General features: G+C 44.4%; 1 protein-coding gene across 4 annotated transcripts in view; it reads left to right on the top strand.

Annotated features, from left to right (window-relative positions):
* Positions 1–15,989, top strand: part of KIAA1210 (KIAA1210 ortholog) — an 84,964-nt gene that overhangs the window by 51,843 nt on the left and 17,132 nt on the right. For all 4 annotated transcript variants that reach the window (XM_045030641.1, XM_045030640.1, XM_045030643.1 and 1 more), the window contains exons 3-6: positions 1,920–2,088; positions 7,054–7,183; positions 11,303–11,461; positions 14,792–14,857. In XM_045030641.1, the coding sequence (XP_044886576.1) occupies positions 1,920–2,088; positions 7,054–7,183; positions 11,303–11,461; positions 14,792–14,857 (524 nt within the window). The remainder of the gene's footprint in view (positions 1–1,919; positions 2,089–7,053; positions 7,184–11,302; positions 11,462–14,791; positions 14,858–15,989) is intronic.

The raw sequence follows: 15,989 nt of genomic DNA, 5'->3' as shown, positions 1-15,989 counted from the left end.
CCCAGCAGGAACACTGGATGGGCAGAGCGAGGCAAGCTCCTATGGCCCGATCCCATTCCCCAGGAGGGTGGGCGGAGCAGGTCAGGGTGTGGGGGGTGCCCATTTTTCTGGGGGCCTCCAATTGGCTGTGGCCCCCGGGCATGGGACCCGTTGGCCCAGTGGCTAATCCGCCACTGAGTACCCTGTTTCAGTGTAAATAAATCAAGTTACACTAGCAGAATACTGTGGAAACAGGGAACGAAAGAGAGGGTTTAAGTGTAGCCATTTAAGTGTCAGAGACAGAGCAACTGTTCTGTCAAGTGTTAGCCTAATATCGCGAGACCTGTAGAAGCAGGGCTCAGGTCAGAAGCGAGTGGAAAACAGCAACATAGTCAGTGTGACCCAGCCTTAAAATAACAATGTTTTAAAAAAAAAAAAGTTAAAAAAATACTAAAATAAATAGCAAATAACCTAAATAAAATGCAGATGTTTTTAATTAATGCACGTCACAAAAAGGTATAAATGCTTGTATAATTTTACTTTAAAAAAACTAAGGCAAAAATGCTCTCTGTCAGCTGTTTTTTCCCCTTGCAATTGCATGTCCTAAATAAAGCTGTCTCTACCCAGACTCCAAGTCACTGATTTCTCCTCCAGCAGAAACCAACCTGCAAACCCCCAACACCTGCCACAACTCAGCAGGGAGTGACAATATTATTATTTGCTACTGTATAGCGTAGAGCCTGGAGTCATTGTGTATTTCTCAAAATGACTATTGTCTAACGCAAGATGCAGCTGGATGGTGGCATTGCTTCAGCTCCGATAATGCCTCTGGCATAAATTGCCGTACGTGCAGGGCACAAGCTGAGACAAAGCGTTGCTGACTAACTTATTCCTGGGAGAAGACAAATAATTGTACTGAAATAATGCCTTGTTTATGAAGAAATCCTCCAGCTGCGTATTACCCCAGCTACCCTGGAATATGAATTGAACAATGGTCTGTGCTCCAGTACCTTGCACTGTTTTTGCAGTCTAACTATGTCACAGTCAAGTCTGAGGGTACTTAGTACAATGGGTTTTGACCAAAGAACTCCAAACTGTCATTAAAGGGACCCTGTCAATTTAAAAGTCAATAATAAAGAAGTACTAGCTAAACAAACAAAACTATATCACCCTAAAATACTTTGGATTAGTATAAGTGAAGGAATTTTAAAAAATCTACTATGCTTCTTACTGCTTATGCTCTTTGATACTTTGTGTATTTCTGAGTTTGGACAATAAAACCCAATGAAGTCTTTTGTTTGTAGCCAGTTTCACTGTTGGGTATTTGGTGCACCAATGTTTTGAGGTGTCAGATGCTGCAGGAGAGTGTTATATGTTTAAAAGCAACTGTCTTCATTGAAATGTATATATATTTTTAATTGGGGATACTTTTTCTTTTGATTTTAGGATTTATAAAAGCTTTAAATTTTTGGCCAAATTTAGTCTGTCCCTCTTTAAATGCTATCTTTATTTTTTTACAAAATTGGCTGAAAAGCCCGGGCCTAAATTAAGCTAATTGAAGACCTTAAGAGTTAAGTAAAGACATTATAACATCTAAAATGTACTTTATCCTTCATGGTAAACCAAACTCGATTTACATAGCCAATGTGCGGATCTGTGGTGTATGTTATATATAAGCTGTGTTCCTAAATGGAAACCTAAAGAAGTATTGGAACCATCTGCTTATTGTAGTGATATTTCATAGGCAGCCCAACTAAGAATTACAGCTTTGTATTTCACAGGACTCCACCACTGAATTATTTACAAAGTTGTTCAGTTAAATGAATGGGTTGCTGTGGCTTGCAGCTCTCCAAAGGATCCCTCTGCAGTTTCGGATGGAACGTTGTCCGTAGTAACCTCCGCCTGCATCCTTTGTAAAGTTTTGTTCTCTTACATTGCAGGAAAGAAAAAATCCAAATTTCAGACTTTCAAGAACTTTTTTGCTAAGAAGAAAAGGAAAGAATCTCCAGCTCCCAGGGGGGAGAGTAATTTAAAACCAAGCCAGTCCAGCAGCGATGTCAGCATCCCTGCGCTCGATACTATTGCTCTTCATTCACCAACTGAGCCTGGGTAAGCTTGCAGTGAAACACAAAAATTACCAGGTTGTGCAGACATTTTACAGCAATAGAATGAAAGCATGAGCTGGCCCCTACGGAGAAACCTCTGTCCAAGTCTGTGCAAAACAAGTCCTAATGCTGCTGATGGAATTTCAGGAATTTCCTTTTTCCTTTGAAACGGGCTCCAAAAATCAGCATAGGAGGAAAAATATATCCAACTGTTTAGCCTGTAAAACTGCAGATAGACCAGAATTTATTGTTTGGTGTTTGAAATCCACCCTGGCAAGTCACCAGCAGTGACTTTAGAGTAAGTGGTGATCTGAGTACTGCTGATACAGAGAATGTACATGAAATCAAATGGCTGTTTCTTAGCATCAATGGAGCCTGTGTGGATTAACCTGCCTCATGACTGGGGCGAAGGAAAAGAATTTAGCAGCAGAATCTCTGCCTTAGAGAACCACTTAGTTAATTTTCTTATGACAAAGCTGACAATTAGGGCTACATTTTTTTTAAAGGCCTCTAATTTTGCACCTGCAACCACATGCACATAGTGTGGCAAGGGAGACACTACACATCTGTGCTGGGTACCCCTTGCTTTGAATTTGATTCTGAATATTATGTCCCTTCCCAAAAAAGGAGTTGTTATTTCTTAGTTAAGGAGACATGCTCAAACCTATTGCAGATACCAGTGTCCTCAGGGGCAGGTATTGCCACATCATCAGCAAGTTATACAGGAGAACCTAACCATTAACAAGAAATTTGAAAATTCTTTTTAAAAAACAAACAAACCTGGAAAAATTATTCAAATCAATGTGCCCCCTACTTGTTTCAATATAAGTATTTGATCAGTTCTCTGTTGAAACAATCCATGTAACTGTTCGCTTTCAAACCCAGTCTGGAACAAATTAGTTAAAAATGTCTGTTTAGGAGGACTGATGAGTTATGTGGGTGCGCGCTGCATACTGGGCAGTAGGCAGGAATTTGGGGATCTGACAGGCCTTGGCTTGTTAGCATAGCAATGACAGAGGGAGTGATCATATATAGGGTAAGAGGCATTATACCCACACAACTAACCTATCAATCTTTGTTAGCTGACGCACAGAGTGGAAATGGTGCATATTCATAAGAATGTTACTGTCTGCTCCAAGTGCAAAAGCGAAGAAGAGATTTCTCTCTTGCAGTTAATCGAGCACACCATACCCAAGTGCTCTTTATCCCAACATTATCATCCACAGATTAGAAACTGAAGCTAATATTGTGCAAAACTAGAGCTTAGGAAGTGGGTAAAACTCTGTTGTTATAAGAAATAAAATTGAGTTGATTATCTATTTTAAAAAAATATCAATTTTTTGTGCTGTTCAAAAACCTGTTCATACCCAGATATCACACTGAGTTGGGTGCTTTATAAATACCTAGAGAAACTAAACAAGCTAATTCTTTAACTTGAACATGCAAGGGACTCTGTTGAAGCTAACAGGAATTTTGCATGTGGAAGGCTTGCAGAACTGGGCCCTGAGCTTTGTAATTCCTGGTATGTAGGACACCAAAACAATCCTGGAGCTGTGGTTTTGGTGCTGGTGGTTGTGGCAGATTTACCATGTCATCTTTTTTAATAATTTAATTAAAAATATTAACTATGGGCCAGACCCTCAGAGGTGTCGAGTTCTTCCCATACAAGCCTGTGGAATAGTAAGGGGAGTTCTGTCAGCAGAGCTTCCATAGAAACCCAACTGTCCCTGAGTTGGTGGGAATTAGTGAGGCTGACTGGCAGTGGGGGCCAAGGGCAGGGGTGCTGGAACAATTTTTATAGTGGGGAAGCTGAGAGCTGTAAGCCCTGTATAGAATGGAAATTACTTCAAGCCAGGAGGTATGGCAGCACCCCTAGTTCGAGTACCTATGGCCAAGGGGCCTCTGTGTGGTTGCCCCTTGAACTCTGGGGTCCATAGGATGAAGATATGGGGTGAGAACTCCTCCTTGATGACTAGAGTTGCCAGTTTTGGTTGGATGAAGGTTTCATCACATGACATACTCTTTAATTAAAAATTAATCTTTAATTCCTGGCTTGTCAACCCTAGACAGTCCCAATTCTAAACCTGTCACCCCTCCCATGTAGCCCCTTGGTATCACCTCCTTTTTGTTTCGTGCCTTCTTCTCCCACTTCCTTTTGCAGCTCCACCCCCTCCTTCATGTGGGCCACTCTCTCCTCATTCCAACCACTGCTCAAACATGCTGCTTTCATAAAAGCATCCATCAATCACCCACCCGAGAGTATGCATTATACACCCTCCCCCATGCTGAGATTAAACCACCAGCTCATACTTAGAAGCCCCTCCTGCTCAGTGGATTTCATTTGGAGAAGGATTATTTAGGACCAAGTTCTCCCCTCGGTTGATTTTACCCACTTAGTGGAGCAGAAATTAAGCAAACTCCAACTCATGGAGTTTCCTTTTAAATTCTGTCTTCATGTTCCTGCTGCTTTAAGTAACAGCATCTTGGTGGGAATGCATGTGGCTGACTCATATATTTATATAGGGAAACTGGGGTAGAAGTATAATGGCTAAAACATCTGTTTTCTCTTTTTATTGGCTAACAATGCAGCTTTAGATTTGGATGCAAATATAAATACACTGCATGGGATTACACTGTGAATATACTGTATGTAGCAAAGCGTGTCCTACACTCATCTCTCCTAGACCTGCAATTCATTCTAAAGTTACTTTTATGCTCTTATTGTCACTGCCAAAAGAAAATGTAGAAAGTCTTCTGCAATTACATATATATGTGTGTGTATATATGTATTTTTTAAACATCTAACTAGTGCTGGCGGCAGCGCAGTCTCCAGAACAAGCAAACATCTGCCACTCTTCCTAGAGGTCTCCAAATAAGTACAGTAAGAACATCACTGTTTTAAAAAGAGATTAATACATGGCCAGACACAGGATCAGTTCTAAATAAATCAATAAACAACAACGAGCATCAGTATTAATTTAGATTAATTAAAAACCTAATTGACACCATCTTTCTAGCCACAGCATAAGAGCTTCAGTAATTATCTTGCCTGGGTATAGTCCTTTCATCCAGAAGGAGCTTGTATAAAAATTGATATACACCATGTAAAAACGTAGGGATTACCTAGAGGGTGAAGGCAGGCAAGGGTTTATCAGTGCACTGCAACGCTATGCAACAGCTCAAGATAAACATTAGCAAGCTGATGATGCTAAAGGAGAGGGAAGAACATGAGCTCTGGCCCCGGCTTTTAGTGTAAGAGCACAGATTAGTTCTGGATAGGACAGTAACGTGCAGCAAGATTGCTGCACTTGCCCTGGGGGAATGCTTTCAGACTCAGGCTAAGCATATGGTTGGCTACATCTCAAATCGCAAAGTGAAGTTAGCCAAGCAGGCACTGCAGGTGTCATTCCCCCGTGGTTGTGAGAAGATGGTTTTGCTGTAGGGCAGGAGCAGAAAGGGTTTTTTAAAATTGCGTATTCCTTTATGAAAAGCTCCCTCTCTCTGTCCCAGAGTTTGTTTTGGAGGTAAAGAGGGAATTTTAGGTTATGAGACTAATGGAAGAGACACCCCCCACCCCCATTCCATCTGGAATCCCCATATAAAGCAAATGTTGGATCGAGTAGGAAATTTTCCCGGACAGTTTTGTGGGCAGGGATCATCCCTCATCACTTCCATTTACCCTGAGTCAATCTGCTAAATGCAATTTACGTTGCCTGAAAGGCAGCTGGGCCAAGGGGTTTAGACCCGGGTTACAGGTCTGGCCGCAGGAAAGAGCTCTTTGTGTCTAGCTAGGTGCTGGTGTGAAATTTTGATGCAACCCATGTTTGTTGCCTTTAGACAGGGAATGTACAACTACAACCTGTCTGTACCGCATCTATAACTGAAGCGGCCTGGTTACAGCGCAGTTAATAGCTGTAGCATAGACAGGAGCTAATCATCTCCCTTAGCCAAGCTAAACCTCTGGAGAACTATATTTATGGTTCAGTCATGTTATAAACAGTTTCTCTTTGCCTAAAACCCTGTTAGTGGCCCATATTTTAACCTCGTTGTGTGCCAGGGTTTGAACTCGATTTGTGTGTGTGCTTCCCTCTGCCCAGAAACCGGGGCTGATCTGACCCACGCCCAGCTGTGAAGGCCCAAAGGGGCTGTTCCAGTAACCAAGAACAGCTGGACGGAGGGATGCCCTCGGTCTCCTGCAAGGGTATGGTGTGGAGCTGCTGCAATGGCTGCATGGCCACTCCGCGATTTCTCCTGCACTGGAGGAGTTTCCCAATGCCTGTATTAGTCATCACCCTCTGCTTGGGTGATGTAGCATAAAAGGAGCCTTCTTAGAATTGAGAATTGGATTCAGATCCTGCTGTTCTGCCAGATTATAAGCCGTGTAACCCTGGACTCTTGCAGGAAGCCTTGCATTAAAGGACAGGGGTTTCTCTAACAATAGTGTAAAATGTAACTTTCCCCCAAGCTAGAGGAGCAGGGCCATCCGTGGAGTTGCATGAAGAAAACAAAAAAGCAAATGGCAATAAGAAGGGAGGGGAAGATTGCAAAGGGGACATATCCCTATGATATGCTTGTCTTTGAAGCCTTGCTGGCAAGGCCCAAAGTGTGAGTCAAGGAGTTTATTATTATTATTAATAATTACTTCTATTATGGTAGCACCTAGAGGCCTCAGATGAGACCAGGGCTTTATTTGTGGTAGGGACTACACAAACACAGAGTGATATCCCTGACCCTAAGAGCTTACAGTCTAACTAGACAAGACCCACAAAAGGTGGGAGGGAAAACAGACGCACAGAGAATGACTTGCCCAATGTCACCCAACAGTGGCAAAGGTAGGAATAGAACCCACCTCTCCAGATTCCTAGTTAAATGTCCTGACCACTCTGCCCCTTAAGGTGTCTGAATACAGGAATGATACGAAATTTTGGAGATGGAGATAATGGGCTCAAAGATCTTCCCTCCTTTTCAGATCCAAAGGAAGCATGGGAAACAAAGCCTTGTCACATGACAGTGTCTTTATTTTTGAATCTGCGCCAGAAACCACAGCTGGTGACATGTCCTCTCAGGAAAACATACCTGGGAAAGTGAAAACATTACAGGTAAGAGTACGTTCCATGTTCACAAGGCTGGATAATTTACTGCTTGTCAGCTGCCATGCTGAACACTTGCTTGGGTCCTCTCTCTGGCTGATTCCTCAAGGCCTATGGCAGAGAGTTGGAAAATAGATGTGCTGTTGTTTGAATCTGTTCTGCTGCTTAGAAACACAGATATATATATTTATTTATTAAGCAGCACCAGTGTGCTCAGACTGGTGCTGGTTACTCAGGTGACAACCCCTGCCCCCAAGACTTCATAACCTATATGCTTCCCGAGGTGAGCAGTTCCTCTTCTCAAGGACCTTCCATTCTTTATTTCATAGCATCTGCCTTTTGGTTAAGGCTATTTGTTTATATTGAAATGTATCCCTTACACTGAAGCTGGGAATGGGCGACGGGGCGGATCACTTGATGATTACTTGTTCTGTTCATTCCCTCTGGGGCACCTGGCAGTGGCCACTGTTGGAAGACAGGATACTGGGCTAGATGGATCGTTGGTCTGACCTAGTATGGCCGTTCTTATGTTCACTGGTATTATTTTAAAGGCATCCCACTGCTACAGTTCTGCTCTGAGATGTTTTTTAAATGGTTTTTATTGTATTGTCCAGCACTACTCTGTGTGTGCATGAATGTGTTGTGGAATGACAGATGTGTCAGGGTATTCTTAATAACAGCTTTATTTATATCATTATTCTTCCTATCACTGTCAGCTGAGGACACTCTGTTCTCCTAGGTCATTTCCTTCTTCCAAAGCACATGCTGAACCCTCCTTGGCAACCTCCTTATCAATCCTTGGTTATTGCACTCGGATAGCTGCCCGACGTAAACCACAAAGATAAAAGTTTAAGGTTTTCCTGGGGATTGAAGCAAACTGTTGATAATGCAGTCCAAGGCCGCCTACAGGCCTTCATTGGTCAGCATGAACCGCTGTTACAAAACAAGGTTGCATCACATGTTAAATAGCAGGAGATACGCAGAGGGACCTCTTCACGAAAATACAGATGAGGCCAAGTTTCAGTTCAAAATATTACTTGCAAAACAATGGGGTCAGGGGCGGGGGGGAATAAGAATTTCATAAGGCAGGACCTTTTAGGGGCAAAAGCTCCTTTCCATTTGTTTAATCTGATTCTGTTATCTCCATCCCCTTGACTCCTCTTCCCTCAACTATCCACTACGCTGCATAATAACAGAGTGCTGCCAGGGATATTTTTATAGTCAAAGGGGAGAGTCTGTTTCCTTTAACTTAACTCTCATTTGGGTAAAAAAGTTGTGCACCAATAAAACCAGATAGTTCTTAGTAACAGTAGACTAACTGTTGCCAGCGCAAGAGGGATCGTACATTTGCCATTTCTCCTGTAATGTCTTGCCCTCTGCATTTAATAAATAATGGTGGGCAGGGTTTGTAAAATATTAGGGAAGCAGATTTTACTCCCACTTAGGGAGTAGATGTGCAGATGTGTCATGGGTCTCATTTGCTTGCTGCATTCATTGCATTCTTTGAGCCACTTGTCATCTGTCTAGCATTTGCAGATTGCCTTGCTTCTATTTCTCTGATTGGTTTGGGGTAAATTTGTGGGGTGCTTGGGCAGATGTGGGAGAATCTGAATAAGGAGGTTGTAGAACAGAGGCTTGACCAGGAGCAGATTTACCACAGGGCCCACAAAGACAGGTGGCCCCCAAAATGTGGCAGGGCTCAGGCAGGCAGGCTGCCTGCGCCGCTCCCAGAAGCGGCTGGCTGCTGGCACGTCTCTGCACGCCCCTGGCGGCGGGGAAGGTGGCTCCGTGGGCTGCCCCCACCCTGGGCAGTGCACGGAGACCCACTGTCTCCCAAGAGACTCACAGAGACTAAGCAGGGCTAAGACGACTCCCTCCCCCTGTGTCGCACTGCTCCTGGAAGTGGCCGGCCTGTCCCTGTGTCACCGCATATTGCCCCTGCCCTGAGCACCGACTCTGCAGCTCCCATTGGCTGGGAACTGTGGCTGCAGGAGAGCCCTGGTGCCCCCCCGCCTAGGAGCCGCTGCCAGAGGGGTATGCCGGTTGCTTTGGGAGCCACGCCGCCTGAGGTAAATGCTGCCTCCTTCCCGCACCCCAGTGCAGAACCCACACCCCGCACCCAAACATCCTCCCAGAGCCCGCATCCCTCACCCCCTCCTGCACCCCAACCCCCTGCCCCAGCCCAGAGCCCACACCCAGTACCCAAACTCCCTGCCAGAGCCCGACCCCCCTACCCCAGCCCAGAGCCCGCACCCAAATTTCGTCCCAGAGCCCGCACCCCTCACCCCCTCCTGCACCCCAACCCTCTGCCCCAATCAAGGTACCTCATTTTATTTTCATTTACTTCCTATTACTTACAATATAGGAGGAGGATGAAGAAAAAAAGAATGAAAAATGAGGGGAGATAAGAGAATGTATTTTTTCTTGGCTGGGTCCAGAGGGGCCCCCCCAAAATGAAGCTGCGCACAGGGCCCCACTAACTCTAAATCCACCCCTGGGCTAGACTCCCTGTTGCACTGTAGTCGTTCACACCCATACATTTGAGAGCAATGCAGGTGTAAAATGCTACCACATCAGAACAGTAGCATTTTACGTCCATTTTGCAGAGGTATAAAGACCACATAGCGTGAGGGGCAACAGAGAATCGGCCCCTAGGTCTTTGTAAACTCCCCAACCAGTGGTTTAATAAGCAAATGACCATAGGTCCTGGTCTCTGTCAGGGGTACTTAGATGAGCCATTTTTAGTTGAAGGACAAAAGTTCTCTTCAGACCTTGTCTGTGTTCCAGCCCTGACATAGCTGACTCCAAGAGCTTCAGAACTGGTGTTTCCTGAGATTTGTTTTTCTGTTGTGTGTTTTAAGAGGGAACATCTGTCCACTTGTGAGGTTGCAGACTTTGGTTTTTTATTTATTTATATATTTTTTTGTCTCGCTCCCTGCCCCCTCAATCAGACTGGTCCTTTTTTTGGGCAGCCTTGCAAAACAATTCACGCCCTTTCTGACAAACATCAGTGATTTCTCTCAGCCACGATCACTCCCTGCGTCCTGAGGCTTTGGGGGAGAGTTAGTGAGATGATCCTTTGTATAAAATATCTGTGTGAGAGCAATTCTTCCTGTCAACACCTTCCTTCTTGGCAGGGCTGTCCGGGGTGGCGGGGGAAGTGGGGCAATTTGCCCCGGGCCCCGCAGGGGACCCTCGAGCCCTGGCCTGCCAGCGGTCCGGGTCTTGGGTGGTGGGGGGCCCTTCAGTTGCTCCGGGTCTTCGGCAGCATTTTGGCGGCGGGGGGCCCTTCAGTGCTGCTGAAGACACAGAGCAACTGCAGGGCCCCCTGCCGCCAAAATGCCGCCGAAGACCCGGACTGCCGCCGGGTGAGTACAAGCGCCGCAGCTCCCCCGCTTTGCCCCAGACCCCCTGAATCCTCTGGGCGGCCCTGCTTCTTGGTGCAAAAGTGGGGCCCAGCTGCTTGTCGGGGGTTGGGGCATAGCAGTCTTTTTTTTGCAAAGGAATTTTATGCAAAGGACAATTGTCCAGATAAAGCCAGGCTTCCAGGAGCTACCAGCCCTTCAAACTCTGGAGGAGTCCGTGTGCATTCTGGTAAATGCCATCACTTGTCATTCTTTGCCAACACTAGCTAACTAACACCACCTCGGTAAAATGGGCAACTGTTACTTTTAGTGATGAAGAAAGATTAAGTGACTTGACCAAACCCACAGAGTTAGTTCTGGGTGTGGGCGGATGGTGGAAATTGACTAGGGGTTAAGGTATAAACTGAGAATTCAAAACAGTGTGGGGATGTACAGCATGAACACCGTGTGTTATAATAATCTGGCTCTGGTTCTGCTGGGGATGGTGAGATGTCAGTCTGTAATAATCTGCTGAATTAAATTGTTTTTTCAATATTTTGTGCAGCAGCCAGTGTTCATGGAAGGTCCTGGGAGAATGTAACTAAATACAACTTCACTCTTTACTAAGCTTTCTGGATGGCCCTTTCCTTTGTATACTTCTCTTCACTAAAAGCTTCTGTCTGGTACCTGACGTATCTTGGGTAGAATTGTACATAATGAAGGTTTCTTCCATATAGTTAAAGCCATTTTAAGATTGTATATTATATTTCCCTTCACCCCACAGCTCCAGTTACAACAGAACATCAGACTTGGGTCTTCTCCTCTTGTTATAACTGGCAGGAAATTGGAAGATACAGGTGCTGTTTCAGAAGATGATGGATTACCTAAAAGCCCTCCAGAAATCTCCACTCTTCATGAAGTTCTAACATGTTCACCAAGCAAGGTATGTTCATCATGTCACTTCAGTACTAGAGGGATAAATGGAATTGCCTGTGTAGAATAATGGTTTGGTTTTTTTTAAGTCTGCAGTCAATAAAATGCTTTACTATAAATCATTATTCTTATTTCTATGCCATCTTTTATGTGCGTTCATTTGTACAAAACCTGCGGTTCTCTGATTTATCATGCATGGTAGTTTCCCTGTTTCAAATTCAATACCAGAATGAGAAACCAACAAAAAATGTTTTTTTAAGTTTGCAAGTCAGTGGAAGAGGAGGTTATTAAAAAATGGTTTACAGAAGTTGAGTTATTTCTGGAAGTATAAAACACACACACACACACACACACGTATATAGCTATAGATGCATTAAAAAAAGATCAAATCTGCTGTAGATTAAATCGAAAGTGGGTAGAGTTGGTGCACAGAATTTTTTTTTTTAAACTGACAGTCCTACAATTCTAGGTCAACTGTGGCCCCTTATATAGATAAATATCTAATTGAAAACCCATCATTAAGTTAGAGACAGGAATGCTCAAGGTCCAGTGGTGGGAAAGAGGTTTGGGCAGTCACCGGGTGTTTAAAGGCTATTTTGTATTTGCGTGTAATTAAAACAAATCCAATTGTCAAACATACCTAAAGAAAAGCAGTCATTCTGGGGTACTTATGGATGTGTACCTGCACCATATTTAAATCCTGGTCCATCTCTGTATATTGCTATAAAAGATATTAGTAATTGAGAGGAGGTTCCTGATTCAATTTAAAATGTAAAAGATTCAGGCTTTAAAAATCCTTTCTTTCCACAAAATATTATTATAATAACCATCTACATCTCCAAATGTGGAGGGATGGACAAACAGTCTTCAGAAAATACCAACCATGTAATAGCTGTCCCTGAAATACACAAAAAGTTAGAGTGTTCTGTGCTTATCTCTTAAAGAATTTTACAAAATTGTTAAGGATCAAGTTAGAACAAACTGTGCTTTTAACAGTCTTGAAAACCAGTAGAAACACTGAAAGGTGAAACACTGCTGGGAAAGATTAAGGCAGTTGGCAGATTTATATAAAAGTCATAAAGACAACAAAAAAATAAATTCATACTTCAACTCTGAGTTAAATTAGGGCTGAAGGTAAGAACCAGGCAAAGGGATTTATGCAGCTTATAAAACAGAATCATAGCCTTTAATAACAGAAGACTCCTAGCCGGCTTGAAAACCTATCTAACAAAAGATGGCACTATTTGAAAACCCCTGATTTGGTTGCTGCAATACATGAGGGGCCAAATTCAGATCCGTTATAACACAGTTGAAACAAATGGAGTTCTATCTGTTTTATGTCCAGTCTGAACTTGGCCAGAGATCCCTAAATGCTCCAAGGTTCTGGAGCAAAGATGTCTCTCTCAGTGGAAAGCAAGGCAATATTCATCTTTGAAAAGCCTAAGTAGAGGCTACTCAGAACATAGATGTGCCATCCCAGAATGGGCTAACAGGCCAAATCTGGAATCCTCTGGCAGCGGCCTACAATGTATCTGCTACATCAGAGGATGATGAAAAAAATCCAGAATATTCTCATACAGTTGTGCAGTGCTCAATGTATGCATGGTAACTTCAGCAAAAAGGCAGAGCAAGGAGAAAGAATGTCTGGATTTGCATCGAGAGAGAGAGAAAACCAAGAGGATTTAAAAATGTTTTAAGGAACTCAAGTAACAATGGATAGATCAAGATACAAGACAGATGGAAATACCATACATCTGGAAGAGGACTTGATCCCAGTGGCAGGTGGGAGTAGCAAGGACCATTGGCTGCAAATCGTTGTTGTTGCAGAACATTTGTATGTATCCAAGAGAGAAGCTTGGGAGCATCATGGTGAACTGTTTATACAGCAGTAGAGAGTATGGTTTGAAGATGCGGGGGAAACATGCCAGTATTTTGTTTCAGCACTGGGACTACGATGAGTGGATGCCTAAGTAAGACCTGGAACTCAGGTGTTTAAAGATGGAGAAAAGCACATTAGCATGAAGCAGAGTTCAGTTTGAAAAGGACAGGTTGAAAAGGGGGCTGAGGTGAAAACATTATCGTAAAGTCTTGGTAGTAAACAATTTCCTTTATGGGAGAGAGTGGGGGAGGAAAGGATGCATTTATCTAGGGGCTCTGCAAATAATAAAATACTTTGGAGCACTTTTAAAGAGTGAAACTGATCTGTTAATAAGGTCTCTAGAGCAGTCTGCCTAGTTCCACAATAAGTTGAACAATAAATTGATATCTGGACTCTTTTTTTTTTAAGTAGTTTATAGAATGCTCTAGCAGCAGCATGTTAGCATATGAGGATTATCCATTGATCAGAGAAGTACATTGAAGTCAAATCTCTTTGCACACTTTGGACAGAATGATTGATTGATCTGCTGTTGTAGGAGAAATAAACATCATTCTTACTTTGGTTCATTATAGTCTTATTGTTTCCACAAGTGAAAATGTCTTAAGGTTTAAAACTGTTGCCTTCTAGAAGTTTGTCAGTTGTGTGGAATTGTGCAGTGGTTGTTCTTATGTCAGGTCATATAGGGAGAGGAAGAATGATCCAGTGGTTAGGGCTCTAACCTGGGATTTGGGAGACCTGTGCTCAATTTCTTGATCCTACAGCCTTCCTGTGTGACCAGGAAATAGTCACTTAGCTTCTCTGTGCCTCCTCCTCTGTAAAATGTGAATAATAGAACTTCCGTACCAGATGGGTGTGTCATGAGGATAAATATATTCAAGATTGTGAGATTCTCAGCTGCTTCTGTAATGGAGGCCATAATAATAACTCAGATTGGAACAGCACAGGAATGAGGGACATTGGCAATTTGACTGAACCCCTATGTGAAGCAGACATAACATCTGAATCAATCTGATTCAAAGGAGCGGGGTCTTTTTCAAGAACTTCCTTCCTACTTTAAAAAGACCTCGTAGTTTTAGTTTTAAATCTGAATATCTAACAGTGGCAAAAGGTCAAAATAACTTTTAAAACACTATGGGCTCAATTCTCCACTAAGGTGTATGTCCCCTTACTGCATATATATCTAGGCACTGTGCTTTTGTACACTGTCCTGTCTACACAATATGAATCTGAGAGCGGGATACAGGTATAAATGTATGTACGTTTCTGTCCCTTGTGTCTGATCAGTGATGAGGAAGGAATGAATGAATGACCGAGAGGCTAGGCTATGACTTAGGAATCCTGCAATGACCCCTCCTAAGTTTTCCTTCTGTATTTTCTCATAATTATGCTTTTGTATTCGGACCCAGATAACTGTGTGTAATGCTTCCCTTGACTTACCTTTTTCCTTATTTTATCCCACAGTCCTCCAACCCCGTTCAGCGCCATAGCTCTTTGAGTTTAGGTGGGACAGACAGTGAAGATGAACAGGTAAATAGTCGCTCTTCCTGTTACTAAAGTTTTCTGAGAAAGTGCATACGGGGTCTGTATGAAGCCAAATATGCACCACATACTACTGCTAGAGCTCTTCTGGGTAAAAAATGCCACAGTGAACTGTGAATGTGACCGTTCATGCACAAGCCAGAGAGTGACATGTGGGCCCAGAAAGACACGTGTCAGAGTTTTGAACAACGAACAAATTCATAAAAATTTGAAGTCTGTCTGCAGATAATGCACAAACAGAAAGAGGGGCTGAATTCCACTAATCAGTTGTTCATGTGAATAGCTTAGCTGTCTCTACTGACATATTACATCAGAGGTGGGCAAACTACAGCCCGTGGGCCACACCTGGCCCTGGGGACCCTCCTGCCCAGCCCCCGAGCTCCTGGCCTGGGAGGTTCACCCCTGGCCCCTCCCCTGCTGTTCCCCGTCCCCCACAGCCTCAGCTTGTTCGCTCCACCGCCGGCGCAAGGCTCTGGGTGGCGGGGCTGTGAGCTCCTGGGGCAGCGCAGCTGCTGAGCCCGGCCTGACCCTGTTCTCTGTGCTGCGTGGTGGCGTGGCTGGCTCCAGCCGGGCGACGTGGCTATAGTGCTGCCAGCCACCAGTGCTCCAGGCAGCGCAGTAGGGGGGCAGGGAGCAAGGGGGGTAGATAAAGGGCAGATGAGTTTGGGGTGGTGGTCAGGGAATGGGGGTGTGGATGGGGTTGGGGTGGTAAGAGGGTGGGGAATGGGGGGTTGAATGGGGGCAGGGGTTCCTAGGGGGCAGTCCGGAAGGAGCGGGGGTTGGATGGGGTGGCAGGAGGCAGTCAGGGGCAGGGGTTTTGGGGGCAATCAGGGGACAGGGAGAAGGGGTGGTTGGATGGGGGCAGGGATTCCAGGGAGCAGTCAGGAATGAGAGCAGGGGTTGGATGGGGTGGCAGGGGGCAGTCAGGGGCAGGGGTTCCAGGGGTGGTCAGGGGACAGAAAATGGGGGTTTGGGTGGGACAGGAGTCCCAGGGGGCTGTCGGGGGTGAGAAACAGGAGAGGTCAGATAAGAGGCGGGGGCCGGGCCACGCCTGACTAACCGGCCCTCCATACAATTTTGGAAACCCGATGCGGCCCTCGAGCCAAAAAGTTTGCCCGCC

The sequence above is a fragment of the Mauremys mutica genome, chromosome 9, assembly GCF_020497125.1.
Source record: "Mauremys mutica isolate MM-2020 ecotype Southern chromosome 9, ASM2049712v1, whole genome shotgun sequence".
Classification (NCBI taxonomy): domain Eukaryota; kingdom Metazoa; phylum Chordata; order Testudines; family Geoemydidae; genus Mauremys; species Mauremys mutica.
This window is presented reverse-complemented; position numbering and strand designations above follow the sequence as displayed.